The following is an 18,032-nucleotide window of genomic DNA, read 5'->3' on the forward strand; positions in this document are numbered from 1 at the left end:
GAGAGTGACCCTGAAGCAGGGCACCAGGTAGGGCAGAGAAGGTGACACAAACCTTCAGGCCGCCCTGGGACTGCCAGCTGCAGGCTTGATCGGGCCCTTGGAGGGCAGGGGCAGAGCCTAACGCCTTCCAGGATAAATGGCTGGGATCAGAGCAGGGCGGGCGTGGAGCCAGGGCCCTTCTCTCTCCTTCCTCGCTGTGTTTGTGACACATTAGATGTGGATGTCACATCAGACAGCTCCCCCACATCATGTATGTTTCCTGTGCTATGGTGCAATCCATATGGTAATGGGGTGGTGGGGACACTGATTAATTAAGTCTTTGTTAAGTCAATAGCCAGCTACTCCATGGTTTATACATAGATGGCCACTATTCAATAAACCAGAATAAAACCACACCCACTTACCATTAGAACTACTGTAAAACACGTACTTTCCCCTTGATTCAGACGGGTCTTCAGTATCTTGAAGAACCCAAGATCATTGGTGAAATAGAAATTGGTGAGACAACTGGTTAGCCAAGTTCTGGCTGGCCAAATTCCAGGGAACGAGGTTTTACTCTCGGGCATACTTCTTTTTACCTTTCAACCCAGGCCTAAGAAAACCCACTGTGACTGGATCACTTCACTTTCTCAAGTACTAGTGTGAGAAAAATAAGTTGAAATGGCCTTAACAGGGCATTCTATGCAAGGAATCATGGGAGTAACCCTACAGGTTTATATAGGGTGTGAGTCGGCTTCTGGGAGAGAATCTGAGAGGCTGTTCTCAGAACCAAAATTCTATAGCCGGAAAAGATCACAAGAGCCCTGAAACTGAATGAGGAGATCACAAGCAAACTGATTATACTTTGTACTTGTAAGGCTTTTCCTACTAAAACAGGAAGCTGGTCATATCAAGAATTTTACATCTCCTTTAACAGGTACAATTAGAAAATCATCTATTACATCTTCTAATTATATTCCTTTGAATCTGTAACCCCAAATCTATTTATAATTGTTCTCAAAATGGACCATTTTATTCCAACCTCAAAAGCTCTATTTTAGGCTAGAGATGTTAATAAAACCACACTGGGATTAAAGGGCAAAAGCAACAAAAGCATCCTTATTGGACTCTTGATACTGGCATTTTTTTTCTGGCACCTTCCCGATAGGGCACCCAAACTTTGCCTGAATACCTCTAGGTGTAGAGGACTCCCCGTTGGCTGGCAGGCCCTGAGAAGTTCACTACATGGTTTTAGGAGGCTCATACCTCCAACTTCTACCTGTACCGGGAAAGGAAAATCCTCTAGCTGAGCAATTCTCAAACTTCAGTGGGCATAGGAATCCCCTGGGGAATCTTGTAAGGATGCAGATTCTGATTCAGTAGATCTGGGGTGGGGCCTGAGATTCTGCATTTTAAATAAGCTCCCAGGTGAGGCTCGTGCTGCTGGTCCAGGGACCACACTTTGAGTTGCCAGCACTGGGGATCCAGGCTCTTCTTGCAGGATATCGGGGGGGGGGGGGGGGGAGTGGTTCAGAATCTTTGGGATTGACGTCTTCAGGTCTTCAGGGACCCCCAATCCTAATTCTTTATAGGATACGTCCCTTGGGAAGAACAGCAAACAGGGGCATTATGTAGGCTGCTATCCTTATTATGAACTTCTTCACTTAACTTCCTCTGGGCTCTTGAAATGGGTCCATAAAGACCTGTGTCCACCCTTGTGTCTGTTGGTACCAAGGGACATTGGCCCTGTCCTCCCTCCTTTTAATTCCTGCCACACGAGGGGGGCATCCTTGGTACCTGCTAGTCCGCTGGCGTTTTATGGCTCTGGGCGCACATGGATAGCTGTTTCTAGTATTTGCCGTGAGGCTTGCCCTGTGTCTTCCACCAGCAGCAACCACCCACAAGGGTCACCCACATAGCTACAAACAGAAGCTTCTACGTTGTTTCAGGAATTCATTAGGATGGAACAGAGGACTGCAAAGTATACTCTCTTTTTGCTTTCCCAGCCAAACCATTTCCCTAAGATAAATTAAACTGGAAACATGTTGCCAATGCTACAATATAAATATATTCACCCTCCCTCACAGACTAATCAAAGATTCTATGTACGCATTTACAGGTTTTCTTCGGATTTGTTCAGTTGAGTGAAGGTGTTAACCCCTGTTGACAATGATCTAATGAAAGTGTGAAAATCATTTCCAACATTAAACTCTGTCCTATTTCAATTTAAGATTTTACTTTTAAGCCAGAGCTGAAATGCAAAGATTACAACATCTCTCTTTCAATTGACAGGCATTTTATAGATTTTTTTCTTTAACATTACACAGTTCAGAAAGTAATTAAGTAAGCTATTTAGTGGCAAAATCCATATAGGGGCACATAGATTTCCTGTTTTGTGTATAAAAGGTCATCTGAGAGTACTTAGGTTGCCATGGCAACACTGGCAAACCCAGTCAACAAATAGCAACAATTTATCTGAGGATCTCCAATGAGCTATTTTTTTGCCCATCTGGAGAAGAACACTCTGAATTAGATAGTCTTCAAAGACAAAGAAGGCTTTTGGGAAATCCAATTTTTACACTAGTAAACAGAAAAATTCTTGCTTGTTCTTTCTACTTATTAACCTAGCAATAAAGTCTCACCTTTGTTGATTTAAGTACTTTAACTAAAGTAGGAATTGGATCATATTAATTGGTTAATAACTAACAGATAATCTCAAAATGTTCCCCTTGAATAAATAAAAGCAGATATAGATGTAATCTGTGATCCAGGGTGATACTTCTCGTAGTTTCTAGATGTATATCACGAACCTCACAAAGCAGCTAATTCTATTGGACTATAATTACAAATTTACTTCGGCTTCTTATTCGGTTTAGTCCCTGGAATAGTCCTCAATAGTCAAAACATAAAACTGTGAAGACACAGACATTATATATTTCTCTATAGTAAACTTACAGAATCCAAACGTTCCAAAGGGGTATGTTTTTGACAGAAGACATTGTTAATCTAGCTCTAGATTCTGACCAATGCACATTTTGCAGAATCTACTGAAATAAGTCCTTCAAATAAAATATTTCAGCCATGAAAGCTTAGTGTCTCCTGTTTCCATAATATCTGTTAAAATTAACGTAGCTCATGGGTTCACAAGCCCTTAGGTGAGACACCTACTTTAGTCCAAGAGGTAAAAAAAAATGGTGTGTCTAGAAGGCACAGTTCTCTGTCTCTCCATTTCCATAGACTTCAAACCCTCCGTGCATCACTTTCCAACTAACCAGAAAATCTCATTAGATTTCACTGTGACTTCTGGGACTATTACTAGATTAATACTATGCATTAATTACTAGGCAACTCAAGTATTACCTCAGCTTTGTTACATCCTTGTTTCTACAAAAGTTACTTAGTCATGCAAAATATATATATATATTTATCAGGGCCCAGTAATAGGCCCCAAATCTTGAAAATGAGGGAATCCATGTTCTGAAATACAGACCTCTTAGAAAAATATACTAGAAGGTCACTTATTTCAGCTCATTCCCACTCTATCCTACATTCCACCATTGGAAGGCATATTCTACACCAGTTGTCCAACTGAAGGACAAGGGGAGCCATGTGGGTAATTTTAAATTTTCTAGTAACCTAAATAAAAAACCTAAGAAGAAACAGGTAAAGTTAATGTCAATGACATTTTGATATTTAATAATAACACATGATATATTTAATAATTCTTATTTAACCCAACATTTTCAAAACATTTCAATAAGCCAACCATATAAAAATTGTTAAAGAGATATTCTACATTCCTTTCTTCTTACTAAACCACAGCATATCTCAATTCAGACTAGTCACATTTCAAGTGTTTGATAGTCACGGTGGCCCGTGGCTATCTAACTAGTCAATGCAACCCTAGAAGGTTTTCAAGGTAAGGGGAAGTGCACCATTTACTTTTTTGGAATTTAAGATTATGTGATTAATTAGCTGATGATGCACTGAAACCATGAGAGCTGGACATGGTTCCTCTGGGTATGTATCTGTAGCAGTTTGATATTATTGATGGATTCCAAAAAGAAATATTGGATAATGTTTGTAAACTGATCTTTTCCTCTGGGCATATTAGATTATATTGGATTCATAGGTTTACTTGATTAAGTAATTATGTAAACTTCTTGTGCCAGTAGGGTGGGTAGGGACTCACAGATAAAAGGCATGGTAAAGGACAGAATTAAGGGTTTTTGATGTTGGAGTTTTGATGTTGGAGTTTGATGATGAAGCTGGAGCCCCAGGGAGAGAGACAGAGCTGTTCACCTGATAGTCTATAGCTGACCTTGTGGAGAAAACAGAGGTGCTGAGCCCAGAGGAACCCAGGAAGCCTGAACCCTTGCAGCCATCTTGCTCCAACACATGAAAATAGACTTTGGTGAGGGAAGTAATTTATGCTTTATGGCCTGGTATCTGTAAGCTCCTACCCTTTATAAAAACACTTTATAAAAACCAACCAATTTCTGGTCTTTTGCATCAGCACCCCTTTGGCTGACTAATACAGTTTCCAATGGGTAGAAGAATTTCTGACCTTCCTTGACCATCTGAGAGGTCAGCTGACATCTATGAAGTTGGCTGCAGTGGATGATGATGGTCTATGATGGAAAGAACGAGACTCAATACTAGGGGGCCAACTTGAGGTTCTGGACAGCGGGCAGGGTTTGGGGTGAGGGTGGCTTCACCAATCAGAGGGCAGGCAGAGCAGAGGGGTCCCTCAGGTGGGCCAAAGCTCCCAAGCAGGCATGGGTTCAAGCAAACCGCCTTGAGTGGCCTCCTGTGCGCCAGCTGCCATGAGACACTGGGCCGAAGTGGAGACCCACTCGGGAGCCTGACTGCTGCAGACATTATCGAGGTGGGAGAATTAGAGTCAAGCCCCAGGTTCTAGAAAACAGTCTATGTTGGGGCAAAGAATCCACTGGTCTATTCCCAGGAATGATTCCTGGACAAAAAGTCCTAACATTCAAAACAGGATTTGGAGAATGCTCTTGCCACTCAATAGCATCTCCTTTGCACATAGAAATACAGCCTCAGAGTTGATAAGTTTTCATAAATGTATGTCAAAGAATTTTGAGTAACATCTATTTCATAATATGAACTAATATAAAAGAGAAAATAGCCTTAGCTAACATGCACTGAGCAGGTGGTATATGGCAGGTGCCGTTCTAGGCAATTTACATCAATTAACTGATTTAATCCTTCTACCAATCCTGTGCAGTAGGTACTATTATTAGGCCCATTTCATAAATGAGGAAACTGAGGGCCAGAGAGTTTAAGAAACTTATCCAAGGTCACCAGCTTACAATAACTGGTGGAGACAGGATTTGAAACCATGGCTTACTACTTCGAGCTGCATATTCTTTCTGGAATACCATGCGGAAACACTGAAAAATTTGCCCAAGGTCATGCAACTGAGATATGGGAGACCCAGCCCTCTTGTTTCCAGGGCAGGGCAGTGGCTAGGCAGTGACACTTCTCAAAGGAAAGTGGTAGAGGGTCCTCTGCAGGCAGACTGCTGGGGGCTAGCCTCGCTCAATATGTGCTCCTTTCATCAGGGCCCTTGTCATTATCCCATTCCTGCTGATGGGAGCTGGGACTCAAAACTGTACTCTGAGAACACTGGCTTTATGTCACACTTAATCGTAAGTTTCTCTCTTTATAATAAGAGCTTTAAAAGTAGAGTATTTCCCTGTAGAGACTCACAAGTTTCAACTAACACTGCAATCTAAATGAAGTCAACTCTTTTTATTAGGTCTTGATATTCAGAGTTATTCACGATATATGTGATCTGTCAGCTTTCTAGGGGACAGTATTTTTCATTATATTCTGAAAACAGATAATAGTCTATCACAGACAAAGCCCAGGTGTGCAGCTGCTTAGCTGTCTTCATTTGCTACAGATGTGTCTGTTCTGCTTTAAAAAAAATTCTTTTTAAAGATTAAATTTAAACTTACACTGGAGTGGAGTAATGGTAGGTGGCAAAAGTTGCTGTAAGAATTGAAAAAGGCTCAGATGCTTTTAGCTTATTTTGTTGTTTTTTTAAATCCAAAATAAACGATGAAAACCATGAAAAATCTCAACATTTAGGCAGAATATAATGGAGGAGCCTCTTTTGAGGAAAGGGGCTTGGCTTTTTTATATTTAAATCATTTAAAACAACGGGAGAGACAAACAACCCTATACAGGTATATACCAATTCATTGAAAGTCCACTTGCAGCGAAAAGCCATCAAAATACAAATCAGCAGTTGTCAGTGGGATGCTAGAGAAGATGAGCGAATGTAGGTTTTCTTTTGTTAAAAATGGAAATATGAAATGGGAAGAAGGGAGAGGCGGTCTCCATGAGTCCTGTGCTCGGGACCCCACCTCCTCCAGCTGGGCGCCAGGTCAGCGATCTCAGTCCAGGTATTGGGATTGGAAGGAGCAGCAGCCTTAGGAGAACAGGCCTGCACGGGAGGCATGGGTGGGGAAGGAGGCCACGCAGCCCTGTAGAAGGGAAGTGGCTGCCTCCAAAGGAGGGCCTGGAATTGATACCGGATTCACCTGACCTTTTCTTCGCCCCCTAAGCCTCCTCCCAACTTCTTTAACGTCCCTCCTTCCCTAATACCCCTGGTTCCCCCAGCCCCCCACCTTCCATTCTAGGACAACTAACTCTGGAGGCAGATGTGGCCCAATTGGGTCAGGGGAAAGATCGATTGACTTATAAACACAAGGAAAAAAATGCTCCAGCCCGTGAGTAATTATGGAAATGGAAACACAAATGGCAATAAGAAGCTCCGGAAATGTTTTAAATGAGGGAAATCTGTGGCCAGAAGACACCTTTTTTGAACTGAAAGTTGAATGTAGCATAAAACTATCTGGGCCTACTTCAAAATGTGAAAGATTCAGACCCTGGATTTTGTAAAAGTTCAAAATAGCAATATTACACCAACAAAAATATTGGGCTTTAAAATGAATGGAATCAGTAATAAATCAACTGTGGCATATCTGTTAATGGAATCGTTTTGCTAATTAGTCATTAGCTGCAATTCCCATTATGATGTTCATCCTTGTGTGGCTTATAACAAACATCTTTCAGATGTGCTGACTTCTGAGCCTTTAATGGGGACCCTAAACCAAGCCAGTGAGTGCAAGCTGACTCCTCACTGGGAGTCTATTTACTGCCCTAACAACCGCTGATACCCTGTTGTGCAAAGAGATTATCTAATACATTCCCAGATACATGAAGTCTCCAACTGACAAACACATTGTGTTCCAGAAATTCATCTGAATGTAAATCGGGATATATTTTCCCATAAAAGCAATGTTTATAAATGGAGATGAGGTTCTTGCCAATATGTTCTTATATCATAACATGGCTGGACTACAGGACAAACAACATGCCCACTGTTTAGAACATGATTTCAGCAGGAAAATTCATTTTTAGTGAAGCTCCAAAAAGGGCCCTTTATAACCCAGTTTCTGTAATGAAATATACTGAAAATGATGACAATGATGATAACTATGATGACAATGATAGCCAGTACTTATAAGACTTACTATATACCAGCTCTGTGGCTAATTGCTTTATCTTGACTACTTTATTTTGACTACTTAACTTAATATTTATCTTGACTATTATCTTAACTACTTAATTTAATATTTAAAACAAATCTATTAAGTAAATACTGTTATTATTCCCATTTTACAGTTAAGGACACTGGGTTAGTTAGTTAATAAGCAGTAAAGCCAGGGTTTGATTCTGGAATCCACAGGCTAAACTGGGGTCAGTAAACTAAGGCCCATGGGCCAAATCCAGTCTGTTGCCTGTTTTTGTTAATCAAGTTTTATTGGTCATCCATTCAGGCACTGTCCATGGCGGCTTTTGTGCTTTAATGGCAGAGTTGAGAAGCTGAAACAGAGACCATATGGCCTGGCAAGCCTGACTCTTTACAGGAAAAGGTTGTTGACCCCAGGGCTAAACCAGGCCTCTGGACAGCCTCTAAGGGAAGGCAGGTGACCCTCTTCCCTGGCAATGAGGCTCATCACGGGACAGGAGGCCCCCAACTGGCAGAAGGAACAAGAATCCTGGTCGCCCTCCGCAGCAGAGGGAGGCCTGGCCTGGCTGACCAGCTCAGAGGGTTATTCTCATTTCTCAACAAACTCCTGCCCCACTCCCAGGAAGGATATGAAGTGGGCACCCAGCTACAGAACACAAGGCTCCTGGAGAGGGGGGACTGTCTCCCTGGCTCACTGCTGGATCCTTATTTACGGACAAATGAATGGATATGTAATTTATATGTTTATGAATCAGAGACCATGGGTACTTTATTTGCAGACAAACACGGAGCAGGTTAAAGGGCCACAGAATAATGTGGTCAAGGCACTGATCTGGTTTTTTGTTTTAGGCAGATGAACTGCTCTAGCAGGGCATAGGTTAGAAAGTAAGGTCATTTCCAACCCTCCTGGGATTTTCCTTGGCTCCTAAGAGCTTCATTCACTGTTCCTTGTGTTTGCCAAGATTCTAAAATCAACAATAAATTTGAAAAAATTTTCCATCTCATTATCAGATGAATGCTAATGTTGTGGCAGAGTTGTAAAAGCTCACTTATTTTGAATTTCCTTTAATTTTTGATTTCTGGGGAGGGATTTGAAAGCTAGGTTCCGTTAACTCTTTCTAGAAAATGAAGTTGGACAGGAAAGAAATATCCTATAGAATGGATGCTGGGCAATCCCATTGAGTAATGCCTGTTCCTAAAAGGACTAACCATCATATTGTATTTTATCCAATCATGATTCACCACTGAACTTTAAATTCAAAAACAAAATCTTACTCAGCTGAATCAAACTGTTCCTGAGAATGGGGACAGTGTCTATGAAAGAGCTGGTGGGAAGACAGCAAATGAAAATGGTAATTATATCACTGAAGGGAGACCAAGAGGGGAGCTGGTAGACCCTGGGAAGCAGTCACCCAGGGCTGGGGTATGAGGAGGGACAGGAGGTGGGTTAAAGGAAAGTCCTCACATTGCAGCCACTGCTAAGTGTTGCATATTTAATGTCAACTGCAGCAGGACAAATGTCATAAAATTCTTAGCATCTTCTTAACATCACCTGGTGGGCTTCCTGCCCAGTCTCTTGAGGTGGCTTTTTTTTTTTTTTTAATGCTGGAGGTAAATGAACCAATATATTTGAGTCCAATCTAGGAAACACATGCTGAAAGCTTAGTAAAAAGATGTTTGAAGACGAAGCTGAAACACAGCTCTCCCAGGTGCTCCAGCACTGACTGGCACCCAGCCCTCGTGCACCCTGCTGGCTTCACCTCTTCCCGCGGATGCTGCAGCCCCGTGGGCAAGCGCTCCACTGCAGAGTCCACGGCCCTCCCATGAGAGGCCACAGTAGCCATGGGACAACACCGACTTTTTATAAAAGCTGGACTCACTGCCCAGAGAAACCGGAAGGCTGCTCTCCAGGAAGTCATGGAAATGAGCCCTCAAAGGAGGGTCAATATTTCTGCATCTGCAAGGCTTGGTCTCAGGTATTTCGCAGAGTGACATCACAATGTCCCCAACCTTTCCTGACACCCTGACTGCTAATGACCTCCTGTGGTCTGACATCCAATCGGGTTATTTTTAGCTTCTCAGGTCTCTCCTCTACCTGGGACGTCTGAGTAATGCTAGCCTCAGAGCCCAGAAATTCTAGAAAGATCCAGCCAGCACAGGGTGGTGTGACACTGGGGATTGGTTCAAGGAAGCCTCGTGGTCCAGTATTCCACAGTGTCCTTGGCCATGGGGTCGGGTGGAGAAGGTCAGGGAAGGAAAAAACAAATTAACACTTGAGACTACACAGAACCCTGCCTTTTAACTTCCTCTTAAATGCCTCTAAATATTCTAAGTCCTCTCTAGGAAGAACATCATCCTTCTTACACACACACACACATATATATATATATATTTTTCTTTTTAATTTATCATGTTTTCTCTCCTGTGTTTTTTAAAAGCAGAGACTGCAAGCAGTTCCCAATGGGTGAATCCTCCCTGCATCTAGGCAGTAGATGTGAGTTGTTGATTTATAGTAGATGTGAGTTGTTGATTTACATGGAGGTCTATGCTTTGATTAACTGCCAACATTAAAAGAAATCAGAATTTACCATATAAAAATCTGGATTTTTGGCTTCTCTGGAGGAACTGGAAGATCTGGTAACACAGGTCTGTGCAATAATCACCTCGTGCTGAGCAGCAGTGGCTGCCTCTTTAGATCACCAGGGACTCAAATCTGGCCCGTGATCAGCAGTTCCCCCCAGTCCCCACTGCTCCCTATTGTCTCATTAACCCTGAGGGCTGCTGCCAGGTGCCATTTATTTATATCAACTGCAGCCTATTTCAGTTTATGTTGTGGAGGCCATTCAAGCCTGCAGCCCTTGCCTTAAACTATTTGCCAGTGACAGCCATTTTAACATAACATTAGTACAACAGAATAATTTGAACAATTTCATATTTGGCATCTTTTGGAATTCATTCTGACTGGATATGTTCTCTATGTTTCTTTGGGACAGAATTTTACTGGGGAGAAGAAAAGAGCAAAAGGGCAGAGAGGCCATCAGCATTCTGAATGTCAGCACTTCAGTAACAGAATGGTACTGTGGGGTGGCTGCGTGCAGATTTCTCAGGGTGGGGAAATTCCAGGGAATCCTTATTAGTCTAAAGAGCAGAACAATTACAAAAGGAATCTCCCAGATACACAGACTGATGACAGACTATTAGCCTGGGTAATAAGGAATCTGTGCTCCCCAAAAAGAGGTCAGACCTTTGTCTTGGCCCCTGGTAAGTGAATTCTAGAAGCCTGGAATTTCTCAAGTGTTAGGAATGTCTTTGAAAAATTCATGGTGGCCCTTCTCCCACACCACATCTGATAGTTTATAGGAACAAAGTGGCTCAGGGAGGGGCAGGTCGGGCCACAGAGAGCAACTGTGTGATTAGCGGGTCTGAGCCCTGCATTAGCAGCCTGACCTCCCAGGAGGGAGGGGGGCTGGAGATGGAGCCAGCCACCCGGCATCAAGTCCATCAGTCATGCCATGCAAGGAAGCCTCGATAAAAGTGCTGGACACCAAGGCTCAGATGAGCTTCCCTGGGTGGCGATAAACATCCATGTGCCTGGAGGGTGATGCATCCTGATTCCACGGGCGAGGACATGGGAAGCTTCACATTTGGGGACCTTCCCAGACCCCACCCCATGAGTCTCTACATTTGCCTGGTTCTAAGTTGTATCTTTTGCTATAAGAAAGAAGTAGAGCACTTTCCTGGATGCTGCGAGTTGTTCAAGTGAATTGCTGTTTCTGAAGGGGTAGTGGGAGCCCCTGAATTCACAGCCAGTTGGTCAGACGTGAAGGTGACCCTGGGGCCCCCCAGACATGTGGCTGATGTCTAAAGTGAGGGCAGGCTGACGGAGGACCGTGCCCTGACCCTGTGAAGAATGCCTAATTCTGGGTAGTGTCAGAAGTCTCCATATACATGCATCCCTCAAACAGCCAAACTGCAGGGGATTAGAGAAATATTGACTTGGAACATGGGCTGGTACTTGGAGAAAAGAGTGTTCACCTAAAGCCAAGATGTCTGGTAAGTAAAGAGAAGGAAGGATAGAGAGGAGAAAAGCAGAGAAGGAAGGAGGGCAGAAGGAGAACAGAGAAAGGAGGAAGGAATCTGGGACAGGGGTCAATTCAAGATACCAAATGAGAAGAATAAGAAAGAAGAGTGGCCTTTTTCAAAGACTTGGAGCAAAAATCAAAGAGAATTCAAAATGCAAAGGGGTATTTGTTTAGGGTGGTCTCCTGAGCAAAACTAGGATGCTTTCTTTCTGTAGGAAAAGAATAAAGCTTAGATGCCAGCATGATAGCTTAATTACACTCAAACAATTTCCCAAGGAAAGGCCAAACCGATGTCCTCCCCTTCTGAGGAGCACAGTCCCTGCTCAGTAATGAGAAGGCTGCACTCAGAACCTTGCCTGGCTTCCCGCTGATGTGCAAGCCAATATTTTACGCAAAATCCAACCAAGCTCATTTCTGGAATATTTCCAATTTCCAGTCTCTAAGTGATAACAGATGTGGAATGTCAACAGGTTGCAAAGAAAAATGATTATACAAATTTATGGTTAAAATAAAGAAAAAGATTATTCACATTTAAGTTACTTTTTTTTTTCCTGTCAGCAATGGAACCACAAACATTTGGCCCTTCTTACAGTTATGCTTGATGGAGGAAAGGTAGCTTCAGTAAGTTTGTTGGTATCCTCACCTCAAATTTCTGCCTGAGCTCCATGTTTCCTTCTTCATCCCCTTCTGGAATGGGTACATTGTAGTACTCACCTTCTTCTTGGTTAAGCAACTTGTACCTTGCAAAGACACGGGAGAGAAGAAGAGTTAAGTGTTTACAGCAGATCCACAGACACAGCAACTCTTCTCCTTCAACCTCTAGTCGAGCTGTTTCATGAAACGCATTCCCTTTCATTCAATGGCCATTTCAGAGACGTGCCCCAGCTTATACTTGGTCTCATGTTTTGAGGCCACCGGCAGAGTCACCCTCGAGGGCTCCCTTACCATCCACTGGCCGGCATCTTCATCAGCTCCGAAACCCCAAAGGACAGGGATCCCATGAAGTCGTTCCTGGTCGTTCGATCCCAGTCCCAGATTTCCACCGACAGCCGCCGGTCTTTGTCCGAAGGTTTTAATTTGCTACAAAAGAGCACACACACGCACCAGACACGTGACTGTCTTGACGAGGGTTCTGGAGGGATACCGCATGCTCCCGCCGGAGCCCTCGATAGAGAAATGCAAGACTCAGTCTCCCTGCGGCTCCCCAGCACCAGCCAAGTACCAGGCCACCCTGCCGTCTAGACTGGGGTGGGCAAACCATGGCCCATCCGCCCACTGCCAGCTTTTGTAAATCAAGTTTTACTGAACACAACCATATCCGTTTGTTTTCGTATTGTCTAGAACAGCAGAATTTTGACTGCCTCACCCGAAACGTCTAAAATATTTACTCTCTGTCCCTTCACGGAAAAAAGTTTGCCAGCCTCGCTCAGTACAATAGGGAGCTCCCTTTCTGGCTGTCTGCGGATAAACCGCTTCTTGCATTCCAGTCTACGAAGAGGAGCATCGGGCTGTGCTCGCTGCAGCCCGTGCTTCCTCACCACTGCCTTGTTCATGCCGTGCCGGCCTTCCCCAAGTCTCACTCTAAATGTTACCTCCTCCAGAAAGCCTTCCCTGCTTGAAGGCAAGGGTGACCTTCACATTTCTGAGGGAGCAGCACTTTCTGTATTACTTATTCCATGTTTTAAAAAATTACTATTTAAATTCTTGCTTCCCTCTGTTTTCACCTCCGCCCCTGAAGAACCTAGGTCTGTCAACAGATAGGGACACATCGCCAACACTTTATATCCCCTGTAATACCTTACGCAGAATTTTAGTGTCTAGAGTAGGTATGCATAATAATTGAGTGCTTGCGCTATGTCAGGTCTTGTTAGACTCCACCATCGGGTGGTAACGGCACCTCCTCAGCAGCAGTCTGAGCAGGCCTTAGGAAGGAATAACCGTTTATAAAGACAGTCGCGATGAATCCACCTCATTGTAATGAGATGACGAGTTTTGAGGTACGTAGGCAAGTAATTCAATTCAAGAAGAGAAGAGACAACTTACAATGTAAAGGACTCATTCCACTGGGGATTTAATGTAGAGCGGATGGTTTTGGTTTTTTGTTTGCTTTCGTTCTTAGGATCGGGAATAAGTTTCAGCTTCACATAAGGATCTGAAAGCCCATTTGGATCCATAGGGATTAAATTTTTTGCATCCCGTACTGTGAAAAGAGAAGGAAGAAAAGGCAAATGTTAACAAGCGTGAGCTGACCCCTATTTTTCAGGGACCTGAATGAAAGAGATATCGAGATGATGCTTATGGGGAGAGGAGGCGAGCACCAGAAGCCTCTGGCACTCAGCAAGAGAAAAGCCACCTGCTGCCATCGCTGCCGGAAAGCATGGGCATTATGTGGGCCCTTGTGGGAGAGCCTCGCAACGCAGCGGTGCCCTGGACCAGCAGCAGCGGTGGCCCTGGGCTGCTTCTTAGAGAAACAGAAACCTGCAGCCCACCCAGTCCTACTGAAGCAGAGTCTTCATTTTGTCGAGATGCCAGGTGAAGTTTGCAGCATTTTTCTTCAAAAATTGGTGCATCTTCCTTGCCCAGCCAAGCACGCTTGAGCTGCTAGAAGGTGTCATCCCTCTCTTTTTTGAAAAGACCAGTGGTTTCCAACCTTAGGTGCACACTGGAATCACCGGGGGCAGGGTTTGTGTGTGTGTGTGTTAAAAGTCCCAATACTTAGCCTCGAGGGCTGTGGCTTTTAAAAGCTCCCCAGATGGTTCTGTTGTGCAGCAAGGCTGGCTGCTTACAGCTGTAATTCAGAACGTGCTCTGCAGCTGCGCTATGGCCTTGCCACCCAACGTGTGGGTTCACGGACCAACGACATCAGCACCACCGGGGAGCTTGTCAGACATGCAGAACTCTCAGGCCTCATCTCACAACTCCCGACTCAGGAGCTGCATTTTAACAAGACCCCCAGATGGTTCCAGCACACATTACAGACTGAGAAGCACAGACACGGAATTCAAAATAATTTGGAGGAAAGGCCAGTCCGCGCAGAGAGGGAGGCACGCTCAGAAACGTGGCTGGCAAAGGCTTGCTCAAGTGGGAGTGACTGCCTAAAGCCGCCGCATGCCAACAAAATGGGCCGTTACCTCTCACTGTGATGCCAAGGGCCCAGAGGCCTGAGCCTGCCCACCCCAAGTGTCTTCCTGCCATCTTCCCATGGCATCATCCCCAATGTGGCTGAAATAGCCCCTCATCGGGATCTCAATCCAGCCAGACAGCTTTGATAAACATCTGAGATGGGGTTCTCTAGCCCAGCGGTTCTTGAAAGTGTAGTCTCTCTGCCAGCAGTTCTGAAGGTGGAGCCCGTGATCTGTGCTGGGCTCCAGATGATTCCGCTCCTTGGCAGAGAGAGACCACTGCTTTGGCCCATTCATGCAGAGCAGCAGCAGAGTTTATCCTTTTATCAAATAAAGACTTTCAGAAGCATTTGAGGAGAAGGAGCTGGAGTTAGCAGTGGGCAGGGGTAGAGGAGGGGGTTTCAGTTCTCTGGGGGCAAATGCGAGGAGTACAGCCCTAAGAGCAGAATCAAGATGAGCAGTGCCTCTCTTATCTGGGGACACACTGTGTGCAGACTCCTGCCTTTTGACATCCTTACCTGGCAGCCTGAGCATGGGAAGGTGACAGATGGGACCATATTCCAATAGTCTTCAGGGGGAGTTTGACAGGAGGGGTGGGCTAGCTCGGGTCTGCCAGCAACAGAGAAGCTGAGCATGCGCTCCCCGTACTCCATTTATGCCTTCCCAGTATTTCTCCCTATGAGATGATATCTGACTTCCTCTAGTTGGGGAGTAGACAGAATATAAATAAAACCAAGGGACGTGGGCTTGCAGCTCGGCAGCCCAGCTCTCGAGTCCTGCCTCCTTCACTGTGTAACTCTCAGCACTGGGGAGGACAGGCTCTGAGTCTGTTTCTTTATCTAGGAAAATAAACAGGGGTATAATTCCAGTGGCAGAGCCATTTCTGAGAATTCAATGACATAATGTATACAATGTGTCCTATACTGTTGGGCGCCTGGAAAAGGAAAAAGGAAAAACAAAACAAAACACAGATTCCATGATATGAGTGTGTCTATGCCCAAGGCCCGGGGTTTAGACTCACTACCTATCTGTAGCAATTTGGTATTACTGATGAGTTTCAATTATGGATTATGTTTGTAAACTGGTCTTTTCATCTGGGTGTATTAGAATATATTGGATTCAGAGGTTTCAGTCTTACTTGATTCAATAATGATTATGGCTTTGAGTGGGCCATGGCAGTAGAATGTTGAGTCTCCCCCTGCCCCCTGCTTGGTGGGCAGGGACTCACAGAGAAAATGACATGGCAGAAGAGTAAGTTGGAGTTTTGAGCTGGAGCCCGAGAAGTAAACACACAGGAGAATGCGGAGTAGCTGAGCCTGGAGAGAATCGAGCCCCAGGGAGAGACAGAGTCATTCGCCTGATCTAGATAGCAGGGCAGCTGAACCCAGAGAGGGGCAAGCCCCAGGAAGAGAGGGACCCAGGAAGCCTGAGCCCTGGCAGATGTCAGCAGCCATCTTGCACTAATACGTGGCAATAGACTTTGGTGAGGGAAGTAACTTAATGCTTTATGGCCTTGTAACTGTAAGCTTCTACCCCAAATAAATACCCTTTATAAAACCCAACTGATTTCTGGTATTTTGCATCAGCACCCCTTTGGTGACTAAGACACCATCGTTTCTAAATCTTCCATGAGGCTGGAAGTCCCCAGGGGTCCGGGCCACCTGAGAATTCACCCAAGCCCACGCAGAAGGTCTAGCCTCCTGCAGCAGCACCCAAGGATCTCAGAGGAGGAAACGCCTGAGCAGAAGTGGCGCTCTCCCATGAGGAATGGACAGGGGGCAAAGGTCTCCCTCCGATTAAGCCCTGGAATGAGAATCAGATACTCTTTAAAAGGCAGAAAACGCCCTGGAATGTCTAAGGCTGCAGTGGCCACAGGCTGCATTCCAGAGAAGCTAATAAGGGAGCACAGTGGCGCCAGGAGCCCCCGAGATGCAAGATGCTGCTGCAGGAGGATGGTGGGCTCTGACTTCTGTGCCTTCAGTTGACAGTCCTGAGGGCCAGCACACAATCATTCAAGACTCATCTCTTTCGAATGGTGATGAGTTACAATCTTGATGGGATTTAACGCTGTGGGTTTCTTAGGAGAGGCTATCATTTAAATTGGAAATTAAGAGGTATCGATTCTAAATGTCACTGAGGCAGACAGTGGTACAAATTTAAATTTTTTCCTGCAAGCAGAGAGCAGCCTGTGACTTCTGGAGAACCGGGGCCACTGGGATCAGGATGGAGAGCAACTGGCGTGGGGTCCGGCTGCTCTGACTGTGGGCTCTGGGATGGGCTGCCTGCACTGGGATTCTGGCTCAGCCACTTAGTGGCCGAGTAGCCCTGGGCCAGGTAGTGAAGCGCTCTGTGCCTCAGTTTCCCCATCTGGAAAATCAGACCTCCCTCCTAGGGTTGTGTGTGAAGGTTATTTAGGGTCAGGTGTGTAAAGTGGTTGGAGTGGTGCCAGCACACAGTAGACGTGTTTGCTGTTAACACAATTCTCTGGCAGAGGACACCACCACAAAGGCTTAGATGTCCAGAAACTGGACTGACACTTAGAACCTGGAAAGCGCACGCTGTGGAAAACGGTGTCATGTGGAAATTTTCTGAAGTGGTTGCCACAGCCTGGTGTCAGCAAGGTCTTAGACCAAGAAGCATGGCTGGAGGGCATCGCTGCCAGAACTGGTTCCTGGAAGAGGGCGAGTTAGGAAAGAGAAAAGCAAAGTGGGAGCTGGACGTGCAGACGACAGATGCGCTCGGGGTGTGGGGCCAGGGGGAGGATGCTGGCCCAGGTGGCTGGCTGTCCCACGGGGTGGTCCTCAACCTTGGCTGCACAGAGAAAACACTGGGTTGTTGGATTAAAATGCTAAGGCCAGGGCCCTGCCCCCAGAGGCTCACGTGGAACTGGCCTGGACTGCAGTCCAGGCATTAGTGTCCCTCAAGCTCAGCCAGGACAGAGAACCAGTCACGGCACCTGAACAGTCCTTCTCAAAGGGTGGTCCCCGGAACGGTGTTGCCAGCATCATCGGACTCTTATTAAAAGTTTTCTTGAGGGAAGCGGACTTGGCCCAGTGGTCAGGGGGTCCATCTACCACATGGGAGGTCCGCGGTTCAAACCCTGGGCCTCCTTGGCCCGTGTGCAGCTGGCCCATGAGCAGTGCTGATGAGCACAAGGAGTGCCCTGCCACGCAGGGGTGTCCCTGCGTAGGAGAGCCCGACGTGCAAGGAGTGCGCCCCATAAGGAGAGCCGCCCAGTGTGAAAGAAAGTGCAGCCTGCCCAAGAATGGCACCGCACAC

At 45.4% G+C, this 18,032-nt stretch overlaps 1 protein-coding gene across 3 annotated transcripts in view; it reads right to left on the reverse strand.

Moving 5' to 3' along the window:
- PRKCA (protein kinase C alpha) overlaps positions 1 to 18,032 on the reverse strand; it is a 426,048-nt gene that overhangs the window by 72,078 nt on the left and 335,938 nt on the right. For all 3 annotated transcript variants that reach the window (XM_012525515.4, XM_004459463.4, XM_071210756.1), the window contains 3 exons: positions 13,675 to 13,831; positions 12,577 to 12,711; positions 12,275 to 12,371 (listed from right to left, as the gene is read on the reverse strand). In XM_012525515.4, coding sequence (XP_012380969.1) covers positions 12,275 to 12,371; positions 12,577 to 12,711; positions 13,675 to 13,831 — 389 coding nt within the window. The remainder of the gene's footprint in view (positions 1 to 12,274; positions 12,372 to 12,576; positions 12,712 to 13,674; positions 13,832 to 18,032) is intronic.

The sequence above is a fragment of the Dasypus novemcinctus genome, chromosome 21 (genome assembly GCF_030445035.2).
Source record: "Dasypus novemcinctus isolate mDasNov1 chromosome 21, mDasNov1.1.hap2, whole genome shotgun sequence".
Classification (NCBI taxonomy): domain Eukaryota; kingdom Metazoa; phylum Chordata; class Mammalia; order Cingulata; family Dasypodidae; genus Dasypus; species Dasypus novemcinctus.